The 18,769-nt window shown below is 31.5% G+C and overlaps 1 protein-coding gene across 2 annotated transcripts in view; it reads left to right on the forward strand.

Moving 5' to 3' along the window:
• LOC136034074 (RILP-like protein homolog) overlaps positions 1–18,769 on the forward strand; it is a 67,713-nt gene that overhangs the window by 11,436 nt on the left and 37,508 nt on the right. For both annotated transcript variants that reach the window (XM_065715194.1, XM_065715193.1), the window contains exons 3-5: positions 2,450–2,593; positions 9,031–9,166; positions 14,072–14,277. In XM_065715194.1, the coding sequence (XP_065571266.1) occupies positions 2,450–2,593; positions 9,031–9,166; positions 14,072–14,277 (486 nt within the window). The remainder of the gene's footprint in view (positions 1–2,449; positions 2,594–9,030; positions 9,167–14,071; positions 14,278–18,769) is intronic.

Genomic DNA, 18,769 nt, shown 5'->3' on the forward strand with positions numbered 1-18,769 from the left:
CTCATCAATACCTGGTCCTAGCAGCAGGAAATGCATGTCGTAAAACTGGAAGCATAAATATGGGTAGACTCTTTTCTCTTCGTTACAGATATATGACAGTTCAAAGGCCGCGCTGGAATGTTTGTATCTATCTGTAACGAAGGGAAAAGAGTCTATCCATATTTATGCACGGTATTTTAAGACTTGCACGGTATTTAAAGATTAGAAATGAACCAATTTGGTATGAAGTCTGTGCTGTGTCCTCTCTGCGAGACGTGTTTCGGATATAAAAAAAGAATAATAATAAAATTTCTGCTCTATAAATGCATACTTAGCCAGTTATGAAGTGGTGCTCAGTTTCATATTATCTGAGTTTTGGAATAATGGTTTTGAACAACATTCCATAATCAGCATCTTCTCCATATACATTGTTAATTTGTAGAATACAAGTATCGCCATCTTTCTGAATGTTATATTTGTTACTGGTGTAAATTTCTCTAGTTCCTTTGTACCATGTAATAGATGTTGATGGGTGACCGGTGATACGACAGGATAACGTGGTAGTTTTGTTTTCCAGAGCTAGAATATTCTTAAGTGGCTGAGTAACTTCGGGTGGGTTAGCAGCTAGAAAAAGAAAATAAAGTAACATAAGAAAATACGAAAAAGAAAATAAACTGATATAAGAAAATACCAAGAAAAAAATTATCAAGACAAAAAGAAATAGAAAAAAATTATTCAGACAACACAATGCTAATAAGAAAAAACAAATACAAGAACAAGAAAATAAACCAATATAAGAGCTGAATGGCTTGCACTCAAGGTTGTGTCTAGGGGTGGTAGGGGGTCTGATTTCTGCTCTGTAAACGCATACTTAGCCAGTTATGAAATGGCGCTCAATATCATATTATCTGAGTTTTGGAATAACTGTTTAAAATAAAATTGTAGCTCTTACGATCGTTAAGCCCTTTTCTTCTTCTTCTTTATTATTTAGAGACGCATGACCTCCATGAAATTCTAGTCCCTGATTATTCTAGGACCGAACCCTGGGCCCTCCATTGTGAAGCGGAATTCAATCCACTGTGTCTAGCACAAGGGTTGCCCTTCATTAGCTTTATACGATCATTTGCTGTATATGATTAGGCCAAAAGATACATCATAAAGGCAGAAGATAAATCACTCTTTACCGAAATTTTACTGCTATAGAGCCTGTAATATGGTATTAGTAAGATTTTCTAAAATATATTGATAAGATAAAACCCAGAAAGTTAACTATATATATATATATATATATATATATATATATATATATATATATATATATATATATATATATATATATATATATATATATATATATATATATATATATATATATATATATATATATATATATATATATATATATATATATATATATATATATAATATATATATATATATATATATATATATATATATATATATATATATATGGTGAGCCCTTGTGTTGGGTCGTTGCCTCTGAATTGTTTGTCTTTTTTTTTTCTTTTTTTTTTGGTAAATGACGACTGATTGTGTATGGCTATGCTGTTTGACCTATGCGATTGTATGGATTGGTAGGGTAAAGGCCTCATTCAAGTGCTGATCTATATTAATCACTAATGTAGGAAAACAGTCTTCCTTTTCTCCTTCTGTCTTCTATTTTTTTTTTTTTTTTTTTTTTTTTTTTTATGTGTTTGTGCTGTTGCATTGGTGATTTCTCTTTTCTATATATATATATATATATATATATATATATATATATATATATATATATATATATATATATATATATATATATATATATATATATATATATATATATATATATACATATATATATATATATAGGCCTACATATATATATATATATATATATATATATATATATATATATATATATATATATATATATATATATATATATATATATATATATATATATATATATATATATATATATATATATATATATATATATATATATATATATATATATATATATATATATATATATATATATATATATATATATATATATATATATATATATATATATACATATATATATATATATATATATATATATATATATATATATATATATATATATATATATATATATATATATATATATATATATATATATATATATATATATATATATATATATATATATATATATATATATATATATATATATATATATATATATATATATATATATATATATATATATATATATATATATATATATATATATATATATATATATATATATATATATATATATATATATATATATATATATATATACATATAAAGCCTGACGTCAAAGCTTTAAATGTTTAGAAATTATCCTAAGTACAGGAGACTGTTGTAGAGGAGTTTATTCCCCCTCAATCCTCTCTGTTTTGTAAGCCCTAAAAATGAGGTTGTGGATTAATTTTAGGTCATTGGTGTTTTGGAACAGTTAGAGAAGCATTCAAGCAAAAGTGATCGAGATTCTTCATTGATCAATGAATTGAGATCAACTCTTGTCAATATGGAGAATGATAAACATGAGAAGGCAGCTGATAGACAAAAATTTGAAAAGGTGAATTTTATATTGGCTGCTTCTTTTCTAATCTAATTCGTGTATTTGCTGTTCAAACAAAAAAAAGTAAAAAAAGAAAAGAAAAGAAGGTTAGTTACCATTTATTTATGTTTGTGCTTCCACCAGGGAACATGCAACACTGCTAATAATTGTTAATGAAATTGTCTAATAATTCAGTACGTTGTTGGCTAAATTGTTGTTGTGACGGCAAATGAAAATTTTTAAGAACTGAACCTTGAAATATCTTAATTCAAGAAGTAACTTTAACATTCAATGCTGCCAATAATTGTTAGTGAAATTGTCTAATAGTTCAATACGTTGTTGGCTAAATTGTTGGCGTGACGGCAAATGAAAAACGTTACTAACCGAATCTTGAAATATGTTAATTCAAGAAGAAACTTCCACGACGTAACATACAACTCTGGTAATAATCTTGATGATATTGTCTAATAATTCAGTATGTTGTTGACTAAATTGTTGGCGGGACGGCAAATGAAATTTTTTTAACTGAACCTTGAAATATCTTAATTCAAGAAGTAACTTTTACGACGTTACATACAACGCTGCTAGTAATTGTTGGTAAAATTGTCTAATAATTCAGTACGTTCTTTGGTAAATTGTTGGCGGGACGGCAAATGAAAGCTTTTTGAAGAACTAAACTTGGAAATGTCTTAATTTAAAAAGTACCTTTCAGCGACTTTGTGTCTTACAGTTCTTTAGTGTTGTTTTTATGGTTATTTTGTAGTTTGAAAGGAGGTTCTAAATCTTTGTTTACATATGAATTCCCCTTTATTAACTTTTCCTTCCAAATAACATGTTTTGGTGACTTTTTAGAAGATTTTGATAGTTAACAGTTCTGTTTCCAGGAGCTAAGAGAAAATTATTAGTAATAACTATGACTGCGGAAACATACCTCTAAAAGGCTAAATAGACGTTGCGCTTCCTTGTGGTGTTTTAGAACGTATACGCTGTTCTATCACAGAGACGGCAGAATTATCTAGGCAAATGTTTCAAATTCTTAAAATGTGGATGCTGGGAAAAGTTGAGATTTGATGGGGATATTGTAGGAAGTTAGATCTAGGGAATTAAATTTGTCACGTTAACCAACTTCACTAACTTTGCCAAACATCTGCTTTGAAATGGAGAATATCTTTGGTAGACGAAAGAGGAAAATACCCCTATTTTTTATAATCCCCCCGAATGAGCTTGCAAACCAGTGGGAAATGCATCATAAAATTTTAGGCAGCTCATAACTGGGTAAGGTTTGGGCAAAACTGGATAAAAACTATTTGGATCAAATAGTTCAATTTGGACCAATATTTGGACCATATATATATATATATATATATAATGATAATCTAATAATATATAATAATATTTATAATATATATATATATATAATATATATATATATATATATATATATATATATATATATATATATATATATATATATATATATATTATATATATATATATATTATAAATATTATTATATATTATTAGATTATCATATATATATATATATATATATATATATATATATATATATATATATATATATATATATATATATATATATATATATATATAATATATATATATAATATACAATGGAATTCCCTGACAGAAAAGAGGGGTTTAGAAAAAGATCCCTTAGAACTATATTTAATCAAGGAAAATCCCTTCTTTGCTGGGCCAATCTTTAACCCTCGAGGAAAAGGGGAAAACAACCTGATTGCGTTTACCAATAGCACTTGCCATAACCAACAACAAGTTCATTTTTTCTTGTAATTTGTCCCCTTTTAGACCTCACCTTTTTTGTTCTGCCTCAACTGAAATTCCTAGTTTTGCCTCTACACTGAAAGCGATTGGAATGTTTTTTTTCTTTGTATCGCAGACATTTTTTTTAGAAGTGAATATGTTTTTCCTCATTATACGTCTTCTTTATTTAATCCAATAGTTTTTCTAAGTCACTCCAAGCGTAATATGCTAATATTTCATGAATAACTTAAAAGCAGAATATTTCTGCTTCAAATCCGGAATCCTATATCAACGGAAAACGATGAGAAACGAAATATATACTAATTTGCACATACTAATAACATAAAAAAACTAAATTAAAGTGTTGGGTTTAATTTACCTATAATAAAATCATATTGTATTGAACATAAAAAACACACTAATAAAACATAAAAAACATACTAAATAACAAAAAAACATACTATTAAAACATAAAAAAGTATTAAATAATAAAAAGATACTAATAAAACACAAAAAACGTATTCCAATGGTAAACCCAAGGTATTCTACAATTAAAATCCAGCCGGATGAGACCTCTACACTAAACAATAAGAATTTTTTTTCAGCTATTGAAAAATAAAGAACTAATAAGTCTACTGTGTAAAGAACTTCCGTATTTAGTTAGACGGAAGTAGCCTGACTAAACTATCAAACAAGTCCTGGCAACGAAATGTAATAAGGAGCGACTCGGCTCAATAGTAACCGAAACTCCAAAAAACGGAATTTTAATATCAATAGAAACATCAAAAGAATCAATTTATTATACTCATTCCAAATTTATAAGATTCATCAAGTTTAGTGCTATCATATCAAAGTTACGAGCATGTAAAATTTGTCTGATTTTTGAAATAGGGGGGAAACACCCTCTAAAATTAAAGGAATCTTAGTGAAAATCACACCATCAGATTTAGTTACCAGAGAACCCCAGGGTAGAAATTTAAAGCTGCTATCTGCAAAAATGTGGAATTTTGCCAGAAGACAGATGACGGATGCATGTTTTTTTGTTTGTTTTTTTGTTTGTTTGTTTGTTTTTTTTTTTTTTTTTTTTTTTTTTTTTTTTTTTTTTTTTTTTTTTTTTTTTTTAATTGGTAATTGTATTGAAATAATGGTCCTGGCAGATGGGGGGAGGATGCATTTTAACGTAAATTAAAAGATCTAGTGCCTCTTTTAAGTGACCGAATAAATAGGAGGGCAACGGGTCCCCTCCCAAACCCATTTTTTCCCCAAATTATCTGATCAAAGTTTTTGAAATAGCCATTTTGTTCATAATAGTTGAAAAATCAAATAGCTATGTTTTTAGGTTTAAAATCCCCCCCCCCCCCATAGTCCATGGGGAGAGGCCTGTAAGGTATGAAGTTCGCCCATTGTTAACATAAAGTAATTGTTATTGGGAAGTTTATAGACATTTTTTTTGGGGGGGGGAGGGTGCTTTGGGTGGATTTCTATAGGAAGAATTTTCCGTGGAGAAGGAAATTTTTGGGGGTGGATATTCCTGGGAAATGTTATACTGGGGGGATTTGACAAGATTACTATATGAAATTCTTGTTAATTCTTACATTCTCTTAGCCAAATTTTTCATGTGGAGATGTTCCGATGGAATTATCCAGGGTTTTTTTTCCGCGTGCTTTGATTTCTGGGAAATAATTTCCACGGAAGTGGCATTTCTGGAGTGATCGAGAAACCCATTAGAGATTAAAGTCTTATTCAAATGAAAGAATGCTAAGGAGAATTTTTCAGGCTGAATCGTCCACAAGCAATTTTACAGGGAGGGGAGTCTCAGCGAGAGTGGACCTGTCTGGTTGTAAATTTGACGGGGGAGAGTGCATTTTACGTTTGATTAAATTTCCACGGAAGGGTTTTCTTGGGAGCGAGGGGTGTATTTCATAGAGGGTGAGCCAGATTTACCGGCATTATTTGAAAAACGAACAGAAATTATTCCATATGTGAAGGGTTGTCCCTCCTCTATACCTCACTCTTGACGCTAAAGTTTGACTGTTTGTCCCAATTTTTGTAAGAGCGTCTACTGAAACACGGGTGCCGTTTAATTAGAATAGAAAGTCTTTTAAAAGTGCTAACAGCTTTAGCGTAAAAGCAGAGTATTGAGGATGGGGAACCCTTTATAGAATAAATCTGCCAAAATTAATATACAATTTTTTTTTTAATTACTCATATACGGTGAGCCAAATTCAAACCTGCATTAGTTGAAAAACGTTCAGAAATTAAATAGAAAAAGACACCTGTTTTTACTGAAAGTATGGAGTTACGTTTAAACGTAAAACCAACAGGAATTATTCCGTATTTGAAAGGGACTGTCCCCTCATCAATGCCTCGCTCTTCATGCTAAAGTTTTTTATCGTTTTAAAAGTAGAGTTGGGACAAAGTGTCAAATTTTAGCGTAAAGAGTGAGGGGTTGGTGAGGGGATTTCCCCTTTCAGATACGGAATAATTTCTGTTCGCTTTAAGTTTTAAAATCACTCCTTACTTTCAGTAAAAAAAAAACTGGATTTTTTTAATTTAATTTAGTTCTAGGGTTGCCTTTCTTCTGACTTTAGAAGAAATTGTTTGTTGATTCTGATTTTATTTATTTCATCTCACAGTTTCTTCTTATTAGGGCTCTAGGTAATTTTTTTTTCCCTTATAATGGACTCTAGAAAGCACAGAAAGCTGAAAGCATTGCAAGATACTTTTTATGTCGGAAAATAGCTTCTGGTTTCTGGTTGATATTGACTCAGGGTTGCCATTTGTTGCACAAAAGTACTATTTTAGCACCATTCCATTATTTTTAGCACCGTTGCACGTGGCCAGGGTTACCGCCTGTAGCATAAAGGTGCTATTTCAGCTCTATTACTGTCAATTTTTTTTACTGTTGCATCGAAAATCACTGTATAGCACGCAAATTTTGGAAATTTTAGCACTTCAGGAGCAGATCATGGTGGCAACCCTGGTATTGAGTGATTATATATCTAATGAGGTGTATGTCTGATAGTTTTATATGAAGTTCAATGGTTTTTTCCTGATTTTGATAAAAAAAAGCTGTAATTGCTCATGATCCATCCGTGGTGCATGTGGATAAATATTTTGTTGGAATTTATTCAACCGACATGTTCCCTTCCTCGTTGGTAATGGAGGTTTTTGTAGATGGGGTTGAATTCAATGCTGGATATATGATAAGATTGATGCGATAAAATTAATATTTTATTTCTTAAATTGCAATCAGAGTTCATCTGTTTCTAAAACATTTCTGCTTACCTTAACATCTTCAGACACATATGTACTCGTGTTATGCAGGGTTCCCACTGTATAATAAAAGTTAGTAAAGTTTTCCATCAAATTACGCACCATAAAGTTTTCCCCGCTCATAAAAGAATTTCACCTTTTTGACTTTACAGCAATTTTACATAGCAAATAACTGAGTTAATCTGACGTGGAGTTAGGCATTTTTTTTTCCTTTTAATAAGTAAGACTTAGAAGAAAATATTTTTTCTGTCTAACCCTTATTGTTTTACCAAGCATAATATTTAAACATGTACATACTATCATAGGCTATATGTAGAGACTTATTTGTGTGTGGTTTATTAAATATTTTTCCACAAGTCTTCTGCTATTGGATGAACTTTGCGGACTTTATTGAAAAAGTCAAATGACGTTCAACTTTTTTCCAACATCAACAAAGTTATGTGAGGAAAACGGTTGATTAACTTTAGGCAGCTTTATTAACTTTGTTGATGTCCGTAGTAGCCCCGCATTTGTATTAATGTCTATTAAATGATTTGTTTCCGTTGGTACAAATTCAAGTTTCTAATATATTTCTTAGTTTTGTTTTCTCTCTTGCTGACAAGTAATTCTTAACAGATTTTTTTAATAGATTCTTAGCTTCAGTATCAATTTTTCCAATATTTGGTCTGAATCAATAATCCAACTTCCAATCTAACTCTCCAATCTATATTTTCCAAATACAGCTTTATATTGTTGTCATCTTAAAGAACAGTCTATTTTAGTATGTTTTAGTATATATTTAGTATATGTTTTAATATGTTTTAGTATGACTTAAAAGATAATGTTTTCTCTGTCTAACCCTTATTCTTTTACAAAGCAAAATATTTAAACAAGTACACACTATTATAGGCTATTTGTAGACAATTTGTATGCAGACATTTGTATGACAATTAGTTATTAAAACTTTTCACAAGTCTTCTGCTATTAGCTGAACTTTGTTTGAAAAAGTCAAATGACGTTCAACTTTTTTCCAACATCAACAAAGTTATGCGAGGAAAACGGTTGATTAACTTTAGACAGCTTTATTAACTTTATTGATGCCTTAGGAGCCTCGTATTTGTATTACTGTCTGTTAGATGATTCGTTTCCGTTGGTACAAATTCAAGTTTCTAATATATTTCTTAGCTTAATTTTCTCTCTTGCTGACAAGTGATTTTCTTAATAGATTCTTAGCTTCAACGTTAGTATCAATTTTTCCAATATTTGAATTGAATCAATAATCCAACTTCCAATCTAACTCTCCAATTTATAATTTCCAAATCCAACTTTACATTGTTGTCATCTCAAAGACCTTTTTTGTTTAGTAGGTTTGATATTATTCCAGTCTTTGAACTCAGTCTGAATTTTCTATTTTCCAGGAATTAGAAATTCTTGAGGATACTTGGCGTCAAGAGTGTCGGGAACTGTCTGACGTAATATCTCGTTTACAAGAGGAGAATCGTAGACTTTGTGTTTCGTTGAAAGAGAGAGAAAACACTAAAACTACACCTACAAGTAGGTATTTGTGGAATTCAATTGTGCTGCTAATGTGGGTAGAAGGATCTAGAGCAGTGGCTCCCAACCGATTTTAGACCATACCTTACCTAGGCAATTCTAAAATCCTGATGCCTCCTCCCCCCCCCCCCACTGCGTAATATTTAAATTTTTTTATTCAAAATTTTACATGTATTCACCTGAAGAAAGGCTAAAAGGCTATTAACTTGGTAATGTTTTTTGGGTCGTTCTCTAGAAATATTTTATGCCATTAAAAATATTGTCTGTGTGAAACACCTTTTGTGCAATGCATGACGTTACTGCAGTACTATCTTGTATCTTTTTTTGCTCTTTAAATGCATATGAATACAACGTCATTCACATGAAAAAATTACAAAAAAATAATTCAAAATTAAAGCATTAAAGTATAGTCAGCCAAAGGGTACACGTCCTGCCCATGACATACCAAAATATTGCCATTCCCCACCGGTGAAGCCTGCCCTACGCTGTGAATCATGAATCTAGAGGGAAAATATCCCATTATCTAATCTTTTTGTGCCAAGGGGACTGAAAACTAATTTAAATTCTAAGCTTACCGTTCCTTGAAAAAATTAGGACTTTTTTGTTAAAAAACTAAATGTTTTTATTTCTTTTTGTTTTAATTAGTTTATTTTTAATTAGTTATAGTTAGTTTTAATTAGTTATAGTTAGTTTTAATTAGTTTATTGTAAGATTCACTGTTTATAGGTAGGGAAAGGAACTTCTTTTTATGGCACTTGGTATTAACCAAGTGACATATAGCAATCGCAAATTCTGTCGGTCTGTCTGTCTGTCAGTCGGTCCCGGTTTTGCTACTTTAGGCACTTCCAGGTAAGCTAGGACGATGAAATTTCGCAAGCGTATCAGGGACCGGACCAGATTAAATTAGAAATAGTCGTTTTCCCGATTCGACCATCTGGGGGGGGAGTGTGGGGCCGGTTAATTCGGAAAAAAATAGAAAAAATGAAGTATTTTTAACTTATGAGCGGGTGATGGGATCTTAATGAAATTTCATGTTTGGAATGATATTGTGTCTCAAGAGCTCTTATTTTAAATCCCGACCGGATCTGATGACATTGGGGGGAGTTGGAGGGGGGAAACCTAAAATCTTGGAAAACACTTAGAGTGGAGGGATCGGAATGAAACTTGATGGGAAAAATAAGCACAAGTCTCAGATACATGATTGACATAATCGGAACTGATCCGCTCTCTTTGGGGTAGTTGGGGGGGGGGGGGGTAATTCTAAAAAATTAGAAAAAATGAGGTATTTTTAACTTACGAACGGGTGATTGGATCTCAATGAAATTTGATGTTTAGAAGGACATCGTGTCTTAGAGCTCTTATTTTAAATCCCGACCGGATCTGGTGACATTGGGGGGGGGGGGTAGTTGGGAGGGGAAAACCTAAAACTTGGAAAACACTTAGAGTGGAGGGATCGGGATGAAACATGGTGGGAAAAATGAACACAAGTCCTAGATAGATGATTGACATAAACGGAACAGATCCGCTCTCTTTGGGGTAGTTGGGGGGGGGGGTATTTCTGAAAAATTAGAAAAAATGAGGTATTTTTAACTTACGAACGGGTGATCGGATCTCAATGAAATTTGATATTTAGAAGGATATCGTGTCTCAAAGCTCTTATTTTAAATCCTGACCGGATCTGGTGACATTGGGGGAAGTCTGGGGTGGGGGAACCTAAAATCATGGAAAACGCTTAGATTGGAGGGATCGGGATGAAACTTGGTGGGAAAAATAAGAAGAAGTCTGACACATGTGATTTACATAATCGGAACGGATCCACTCTTTTGGGAGGGGGGTTAATTCTGAAAAATAAGAAAAAATGACGTATTTTCAACTTACGAAGGAGTGATCGGATCTTCAGGAAACTTCATATTTAGAAGGACCTCGTAACTCAGATCTCTTATTTTAAATCTCAACCGGATCAAGCGTAATTGGGGGGGGGGGCAGTTGGGGGGACCGGAAATCTTAGAAAATACTTAATGCGGTGAGATCAGGATGAAACTGGATGGGAAGAATAGAAACCTGTCTAAGATACATGACTGATATAACCGGACCGGATCTACTCTCTTTGGTGGAACTGGGGGGGGGGGTAATTTTGAAAATTGAGGCATTTGTAACTTACGAAAGGGTGACCAGATCTTAGTAAAATTTGATAATTAGAAGGATCTTGTGCTTAAAAGTTCTAATTTTAAATTCCGACCAGATCCTCTGACAGTGGGGGGAGTTGGAGGGGGGAACCGGAATTCTTGGAAAACGTGAAAATTGGGGTATTTTTTATCTTACGAATAGATGATCGGATCTTAATGAAATTTGATTTTTAGAAGGAATCCATGTCTCAGAGCTCTTATTTCAAATCCCGACCAGATCTTTTGACATTGGGGGGAGTTGGAGGGGGAAATCTTGGAAAAACACTTGGAGTGGAGGAATTGGGATGAAGCTTGGTGGATAGAATAAACAAATGTCCTTGATACGTGATTGACAGAATCGTACTGGATTCACTCTCTTTGGGGGAGTTGGAGGGAGGGGTTCAGTGATTTGACGAGTTTGTTGCTTCTGGACGTGCTAGGACGATGAAAATTGGTAGGCGTGTCAGGGAGCTGCATAATTTGACTTGATAAAGTCGTTTTCCCTGATTCGACCATCCGGGGGGCTAAAGGGAGAGGAAAAATTAGAAAAAATCAGGTATTTATAACTTACGAGTGGGTGATCGGATTTTAATGAATTTTGATATTTAGAAGGACATCGTGACTCAGAGCTCTGATTTTAAATCCTGACCGGTATTAAGCCTCTTATTTTCCTCTTTAAATCAATCTATTGATTCATAGAATTTTGTTAGAGCTTACACCATATGATCTCTTGGCTCTTAGCTCTTCTCGCCTCGTCACAAGTGCCATACGAGCTCTTTGCTCTTGTTTTGTATTATAAGTCGTCATTCGGGTATCAAAAGGTCGTATCTCCGTAATTGTAAGTTTTAAGAAGAGCAAACAAAAAACCTCAGAACTTTTTTATTTTCCCTCTGATAACTGTAAAATAAAAACTAAAATGTTTTTTTGTTTTATGGCTATCAAAGGGGGAGTAAAAAGGTTTTTGAAAAGAGGTTTTTTGAAAATTTACAATTATAGAGATGCGAGCATTTGATACCCGACTTATGAAATGTATCATTTATGATACATTATTTTTATATCACTATTCCTTGTGGAATGGTGACTTTTATCTTATGTTATAAACTAAAATAATAATTTAATCTTTATTTTAAGCTAAATTGTTTAAACTATTTTATTTTAAGGTTTATTTCTTATTTGAAACTGAAGCGTCAAGATAATGTAAATGAAACAACGTTTATTAAGACCGTTCAGCTGATACAGCCAATAGGTCGACAAAGCTCAAACTTAGGCTAAAAATTAAAAGAAACGAAACTGAGCAAGTTGATTGATCATATCGATGATCATATCCATGAATTCAATAAAAATGACTTTTTATTTCTTAGTTTTTATTATGAACGATTTCTAGTTTTAATGTATTCATTTTGCGACTTTAATGCATATATGCCCTGTGTCAATATGCCGTGTAAAATTTTTTTACGCTTATATTACCTTGTGCTTCAACGCGAAATTAAACTAGAGATACCATTCAATAGAAAAAAAGTATACTCTTCAATATCAATAAAATATAATTATCAAATTCAATATCAATAAATTCAATAAAAATAACCTTGATTTTTTTTCAAAAATGTTAAAAAAATTTTATGTCTCTTTTCTGGATCAAAATAAAAAAATATCTACATAGATGTTTTTTCTACTTTCTGGTCTATATTATGAGGTCAAAATTGAAACATTTCTCGAATTGGTCTGATAAAAGCACTATAAACTTCTTGAAAAAACAGAAAAAAAAACAATATTGTAGAGGGTGTGTAATAGCCCGTTTTACGTATATCGTCAGGAAACTTGACAGATATTCGACTCTAGTGTTTGGGCTTTAGTGTTAATATTATGGAATATTCCCTGTTATTAAAATATTTCAGAACTGGAATATTTCCGCTTTAATATAATCATTTTTTTAACTTTAGGATTAAAACACCCTATTTGATGAACGGTATAATTTTGCAAGAATAATGATTTAACAGTGAAAGTATGTAACTATAACGTTTAAATGATTATAGCAAATAATTGAACTGAGTATTTCCATCAAGTTTGTTGGAAGCCGTAAGAGATGCTACCCGTTCACCTACCGGTTTATGGGTCTACTCCATGACCCATTATAATGAAAAATTTATAATGGTAAATATATAGATTGTATAGAAAGTTAAAAAGAAAATCAGTTGCGTATAATTTTTGTCAAGACCTGAGAAATAGATTTTTACCCCTTTGTTTCCAGCACAGAATTTGGAGTCCTCGCCCCCATAACGGAATTTGGAGTCCACATACCCATAACAAAAAGAATTCAAGAATTTTTCAACTTGATCTCCTAGCCCTAAGCAAAAGGTGTATATTTAGCAAAAATAACATGATTTTTGTCACCGTTTTAGTTAAATTTACGGTTGTATCGAGTAGTTTTTGGCTTCAGGTGCCCTCTGGGTAACATCATGCAATTTTTTCCAGAGCTGAAGATTGGTGACTAGTTTGGAGTTAGCGACATAGGTAAATTTATTGGTAGATTGTTGGGAAACTTAGGAGATTTGTGGGCGGGGGGCTTTCCTATGAGTGGAGGGTTTAAAAAAAAACGAAATGAAAACACTTTTTTCTGCGAGAACATTTCTTAACTGTTGTGTTGGGGTTCTTTGTACCAATATTGAGTTAGGGGGTAATCTTCTCCTTTGTTTCGGCCTGTTTGAAGCTACGGATTGATCATACGTTGATTATGCTTTAGATACGGCCGAAGATGAGCTGGAAAGTGTTATAGCTAAATACAATCGACTCCGTGAGCTGGTGGATAAGCAGCGTGATCAAATCAGAAGCAAAGAGAAAGATTTGGCGATGAAAACAGTGGAACTTGAAACCATCAAAGGGAGAAACGATCGCTTAGGCGAAACTGTTAAGGAAATAAGAAAAAGGCAAAAGCAAGCTGCTGCCCAGGTAAAGATTATTTTTAGACTAAATCATTTCTTTTAGATTTTTTGCAAATTATTTTTACGTATATTTAGATTATTTTTACTAGTTTTTTAATTTTTTTAGTTTTTTTTTTAATATTTAGATTATTGTTTTTATTATTTTTAGATTGTTAGACAATTACTTTTAGATTATTTTAGATTAGATCGTAAAAATAGAAAGACTGAAGGCTAATACAAATTGACGTGCATTTATGAGAAAGCTGCTGATTATTTTTACATATTTTTAGTTTATTTTTACTCTTTTTATTGTTTTAGATGTTTTTTTTGGTTATTTAGATTATTTTTTATTATTTTTATATTGTAAGACAATTACTTTTAGATTATTTTAGATTAGATCGTAAAAATAGAAAGACTGGAAGGCTAATAAAAATTGACTTCTATTTACGCCCGCTGTTTTTGCATGGAACTATGAAAAACTTGAAAGTAAAATCAGAGGGAATGCTAAAGAGCCTCATTAGTGTAAAACTAGACACTCTCGTTGCAAAATAATGTTATGTAAGTTGCAATTAACGTTGCGAACTTCGTTGCAAAATAGAGCTATGTAAATAATACAGGGTGAGTTTTTACTGTATATTAAGCAACTGTATTTGTAGGTGTTCGATGATGGATCTTTCTTTAATTTTTTTCAATCCTGGTTTTCAAATAGTTAAATCATTAGGGGATGACAACCCTAGTTGTACCGTCTTGAAGCTAAAGATGTTGCAACTATTTCAGTCTTTCTACCACTGGACTCTAATTATGACTTCCGAGTTGCACTTTGAGCTGTTTTTTTTGGGGGGGGGGAGATTTAATGTATACCTTGAACATATAACAATACATGGTATCAAAGAGAGGGGTCTTTTCTTGGTCAACCTGCCTAAGACCACAGGTAGGCGTGCCTTCTTTACCTCTCATTCAAGGCAATCTAACGGTCCTATGTCAATTTTAAATTCTTGGTCAACATGCCTGAGACTCTAGGCGGGTGTGCCTTTCTAAAAGCTAAACAACAAGTATTGGTCCAATAAGAGAGGCACATTTACTCCCGCCATTTACCCGTACCATTTAACCAAACACTTGAAAAACTATAGGTTCTATGACTATCTTAGTTCTATGACTATCTACCTTAGTTCTGCCCTATGAATGAAGCATGGACAGATGATAGTTAGACTTATCTATTTTCAAATGAGCGGAAATCATTTTTATACAATCCTAGTAAGGGCTTATGCCAGATTCGCCTCTCACTCAATCGGACTATCTGTCTTGGCTTTTTCTAAAATTAGCCATGGCCTGGTGCCCACAACTACTTGATTTTAATTGAAAATCAACGGACTTTTACGCCATCAACGGACTTGCACTGGTCATATGTGGTGAGTAGTCTTAGATTTGGGTTGCATTTCTAATAAACGGCTCTATAACTTTTCGAGAGAAAAAAGAAAGAAAGAATTGCCTTGAATTTCTCGTGTGTTGATGAGAAAATGAACCCATTTGAACAAATAACGCCTATAAATATTCGTAATACCTGGTAAAAGGAGGAACCGTGGTTGTGACTTCAAATGGTAAAATTGGCACAAAATTTAGGTAAAGTTACGTTACGTGAAATTTACGTAAAGTTACGTTACGTAACTTTAAGTAACGTAAAGTTACGGTCAACGTCATTTATTCTTCCATGAGTATTCGTATTTATTTGCCATTTGATTCCAATTCAAAAAATAGGAAATATTGGATAGAGTAACTAAACTCCTTAAAAATCTACTTTAACCCCTTCCCTGTCCTGTTGAATCTACCCTCTTCCCCCACACTAGGTCAATTTTATTGCAAGTACAAGTTTCTTTGTTGTTTTCTGGATATAATTTGATTTTAAGGCTCACAATAACAGCTTTATCTTAACATTAGCATTGTATTCAAATTCTAGTAGTAAGACATGAATCTAAAATGATTTGATATTTTCAGTTACTGAATTTAATTTTTTATTTCATTTTCATATTTGACATTAGTATTCATACTTGATATTGTTATTCTATTAATAAGACATCAATCTAAAACGATTTTTTCTTTTCGGTTACTGTATGGTTAAGTCCTCTCTGATAGGGTTACTGTTCATCCGGTGTTAAATTCCACATTTGGAATTCGATCTCTTTCAACGGAAAAATCAAGCAAAGGCAGTCGTTGAGAAAAATCATTCAACAAATCGCCATGAATTTCTTTTGCAAAAGTTAATGAGAAAATATACAGAAACAAAAGTTATTTTGTTTTATTATTCTATATATGTTATTAGTATTTTACATATGTAAATATATTCATATTATTTTATTTTTTTATTTGTATGTTATTTTAAATATCAGTGGTGCTTCTGGTGAAACTTAGTAAACTTAGAAAACTTAATAAATATATTCATATTATTTTATTTTTTTATTTGTATGTTATTTTAAATATCAGTGGTGCTTCTGGTGAAACTTAGTAAACTTAGTAAACTTAGAAAACTTAGTAAATATATTCATATTATTTTATTTTTTTATTTGTATGTTATTTTAAATATCTGTGGTGCTTCTGGTGAAACTTAGTAAACTTAGAAAACTTAATAAATATATTCATATTATTTTATTTTTTTATTTGTATGTTATTTTAAATATCAGTGGTGCTTCTGGTGAAACTTAGTAAACTTAGTAAACTTAGAAAACTTAGTAAATATATTCATATTATTTTATTTTTTTATTTGTATGTTATTTTAAATATCAGTGGTGCTTCTGGTGAAACTTAGTAAACTTAGTAAACTTAGAAAACTTAGTAAATATATTCATATTATTTTATTTTTTTATTTGTATGTTATTTTAAATATCAGTGGTGCTTCTGGTGAAACTTAGTAAACTTAGTAAACTTAGAAAACTTAGTAAATATATTCATATTATTTTATTTTTTTTTGTATGTTATTTTAAATATCAGTGGTGCTTCTGGTGAAACTTAGTAAACTTAGTAAACTTAGAAAACTTAGTAAATATATTCATATTATTTTATTTTTTTATTTGTATGTTATTTTAAATATCAGTGGTGCTTCTGGTGAAACTTAGTAAACTTAGTAAACTTAGTAAACTTAGAAAACTTAGTAAATATATTCATATTATTTTATTTTTTTATTTGTATGTTATTTTAAATATCAGTGGTGCTTCTGGTGAAACTTAGTAAACTTAGAAAACTTAGTAAATATATTCATATTATTTTATTTTTTTATTTGTATGTTATTTTAAATATCAGTGGTGCTTCTGGTGAAACGTAGTAAACTTAGTAAACTTAGAAAACTTAGTAAATATATTCATATTATTTTATTTTTTTATTTGTATGTTATTTTAAATATCAGTGGTGCTTCTGGTGAAACTTAGTAAACTTAGTAAACTTAGAAAACTTAGTAAATATATTCATATTATTTTATTTTTTTATTTGTATGTTATTTTAAATATCAGTGGTGCTTCTGGTGAAACTTAGTAGAGGGGTTCTCGTCGAAGCCGTGTTAAAACTTGGGCAACCGAATAATTTTCTTGTAATTCTAATGCTTGTTTTTTATTGCTAGCCATATTATTCTTGTTGGCAAGTCAGCACGTGACATTCAGTATAATTTAAGTCTATTAGAAGTGTGTATAATATTAAATAATCAAAAATTTGGAACAGTAATTTTCAGGAAACAACACCAGGGCTATAGATTTCTTTCAGAATGAGTAAATAATGGGGGTCAAAGACGTCACATCAACCGATCTCTCAACCGACAATGTTTCGGTTGGCATTATATCGAAACAGAAATAGTTGTTATATAAACCCGTCCAAATTGACCATGTAAGACTGGCTGGTATGCTCTTTTTTTAATTTAAAAACGTTCAGAAATTAAATAATAAAAAAAGTTTGTCCTGTGTTGGCGCAGTGGGTTTGACCTTAGCTTGGTAATAGGGGACCCAGAGATCGAATCATGCTGCAGCAATGCACTGCAGGGCCAACGCAGGGACCTTAGTAGTCAAGAAGCGTCGGTAATCTGATACAATACAATAAAAAAAGTTTTTTTTAACTGAAAGTAAGTAGCGACATTAAAACTTAAAACGAACAGAAATTATTCCGTATATGAAAGGGGTTGCCCCCTCCTCAGTGCCCCGCTCTTTACGCTAAACTATTTCGCTTGACTCTTTCTTTTAACTCTACTTTTTAAAACAGTAAAAAACTTCAGCGTAAAGAGCGGGGCGTTGAGTAGGGAACAGCCTTTTCCATACACGGAGTAATTTCTGTTCGTTTTAAGTTTTAATGTCGCTCCTTACTTTTAGTAATTTTTTTTTTAATTTCGGTAGGCTCTTTTTTAAGTAGATGATCTTTCGACCGAAAATGTTTCGGTTGGCATTATTTCGAAATAGAAATATCTTATATAAACCCCTCTAAGCTGACCTAAACTTTATATAAACCCCTCTAAACCGACCATGCTAGACTGGCTGATATGTATAGTTTGT

This window comes from Artemia franciscana, chromosome 12, assembly GCF_032884065.1.
Source record: "Artemia franciscana chromosome 12, ASM3288406v1, whole genome shotgun sequence".
NCBI lineage: Eukaryota > Metazoa > Arthropoda > Branchiopoda > Anostraca > Artemiidae > Artemia > Artemia franciscana.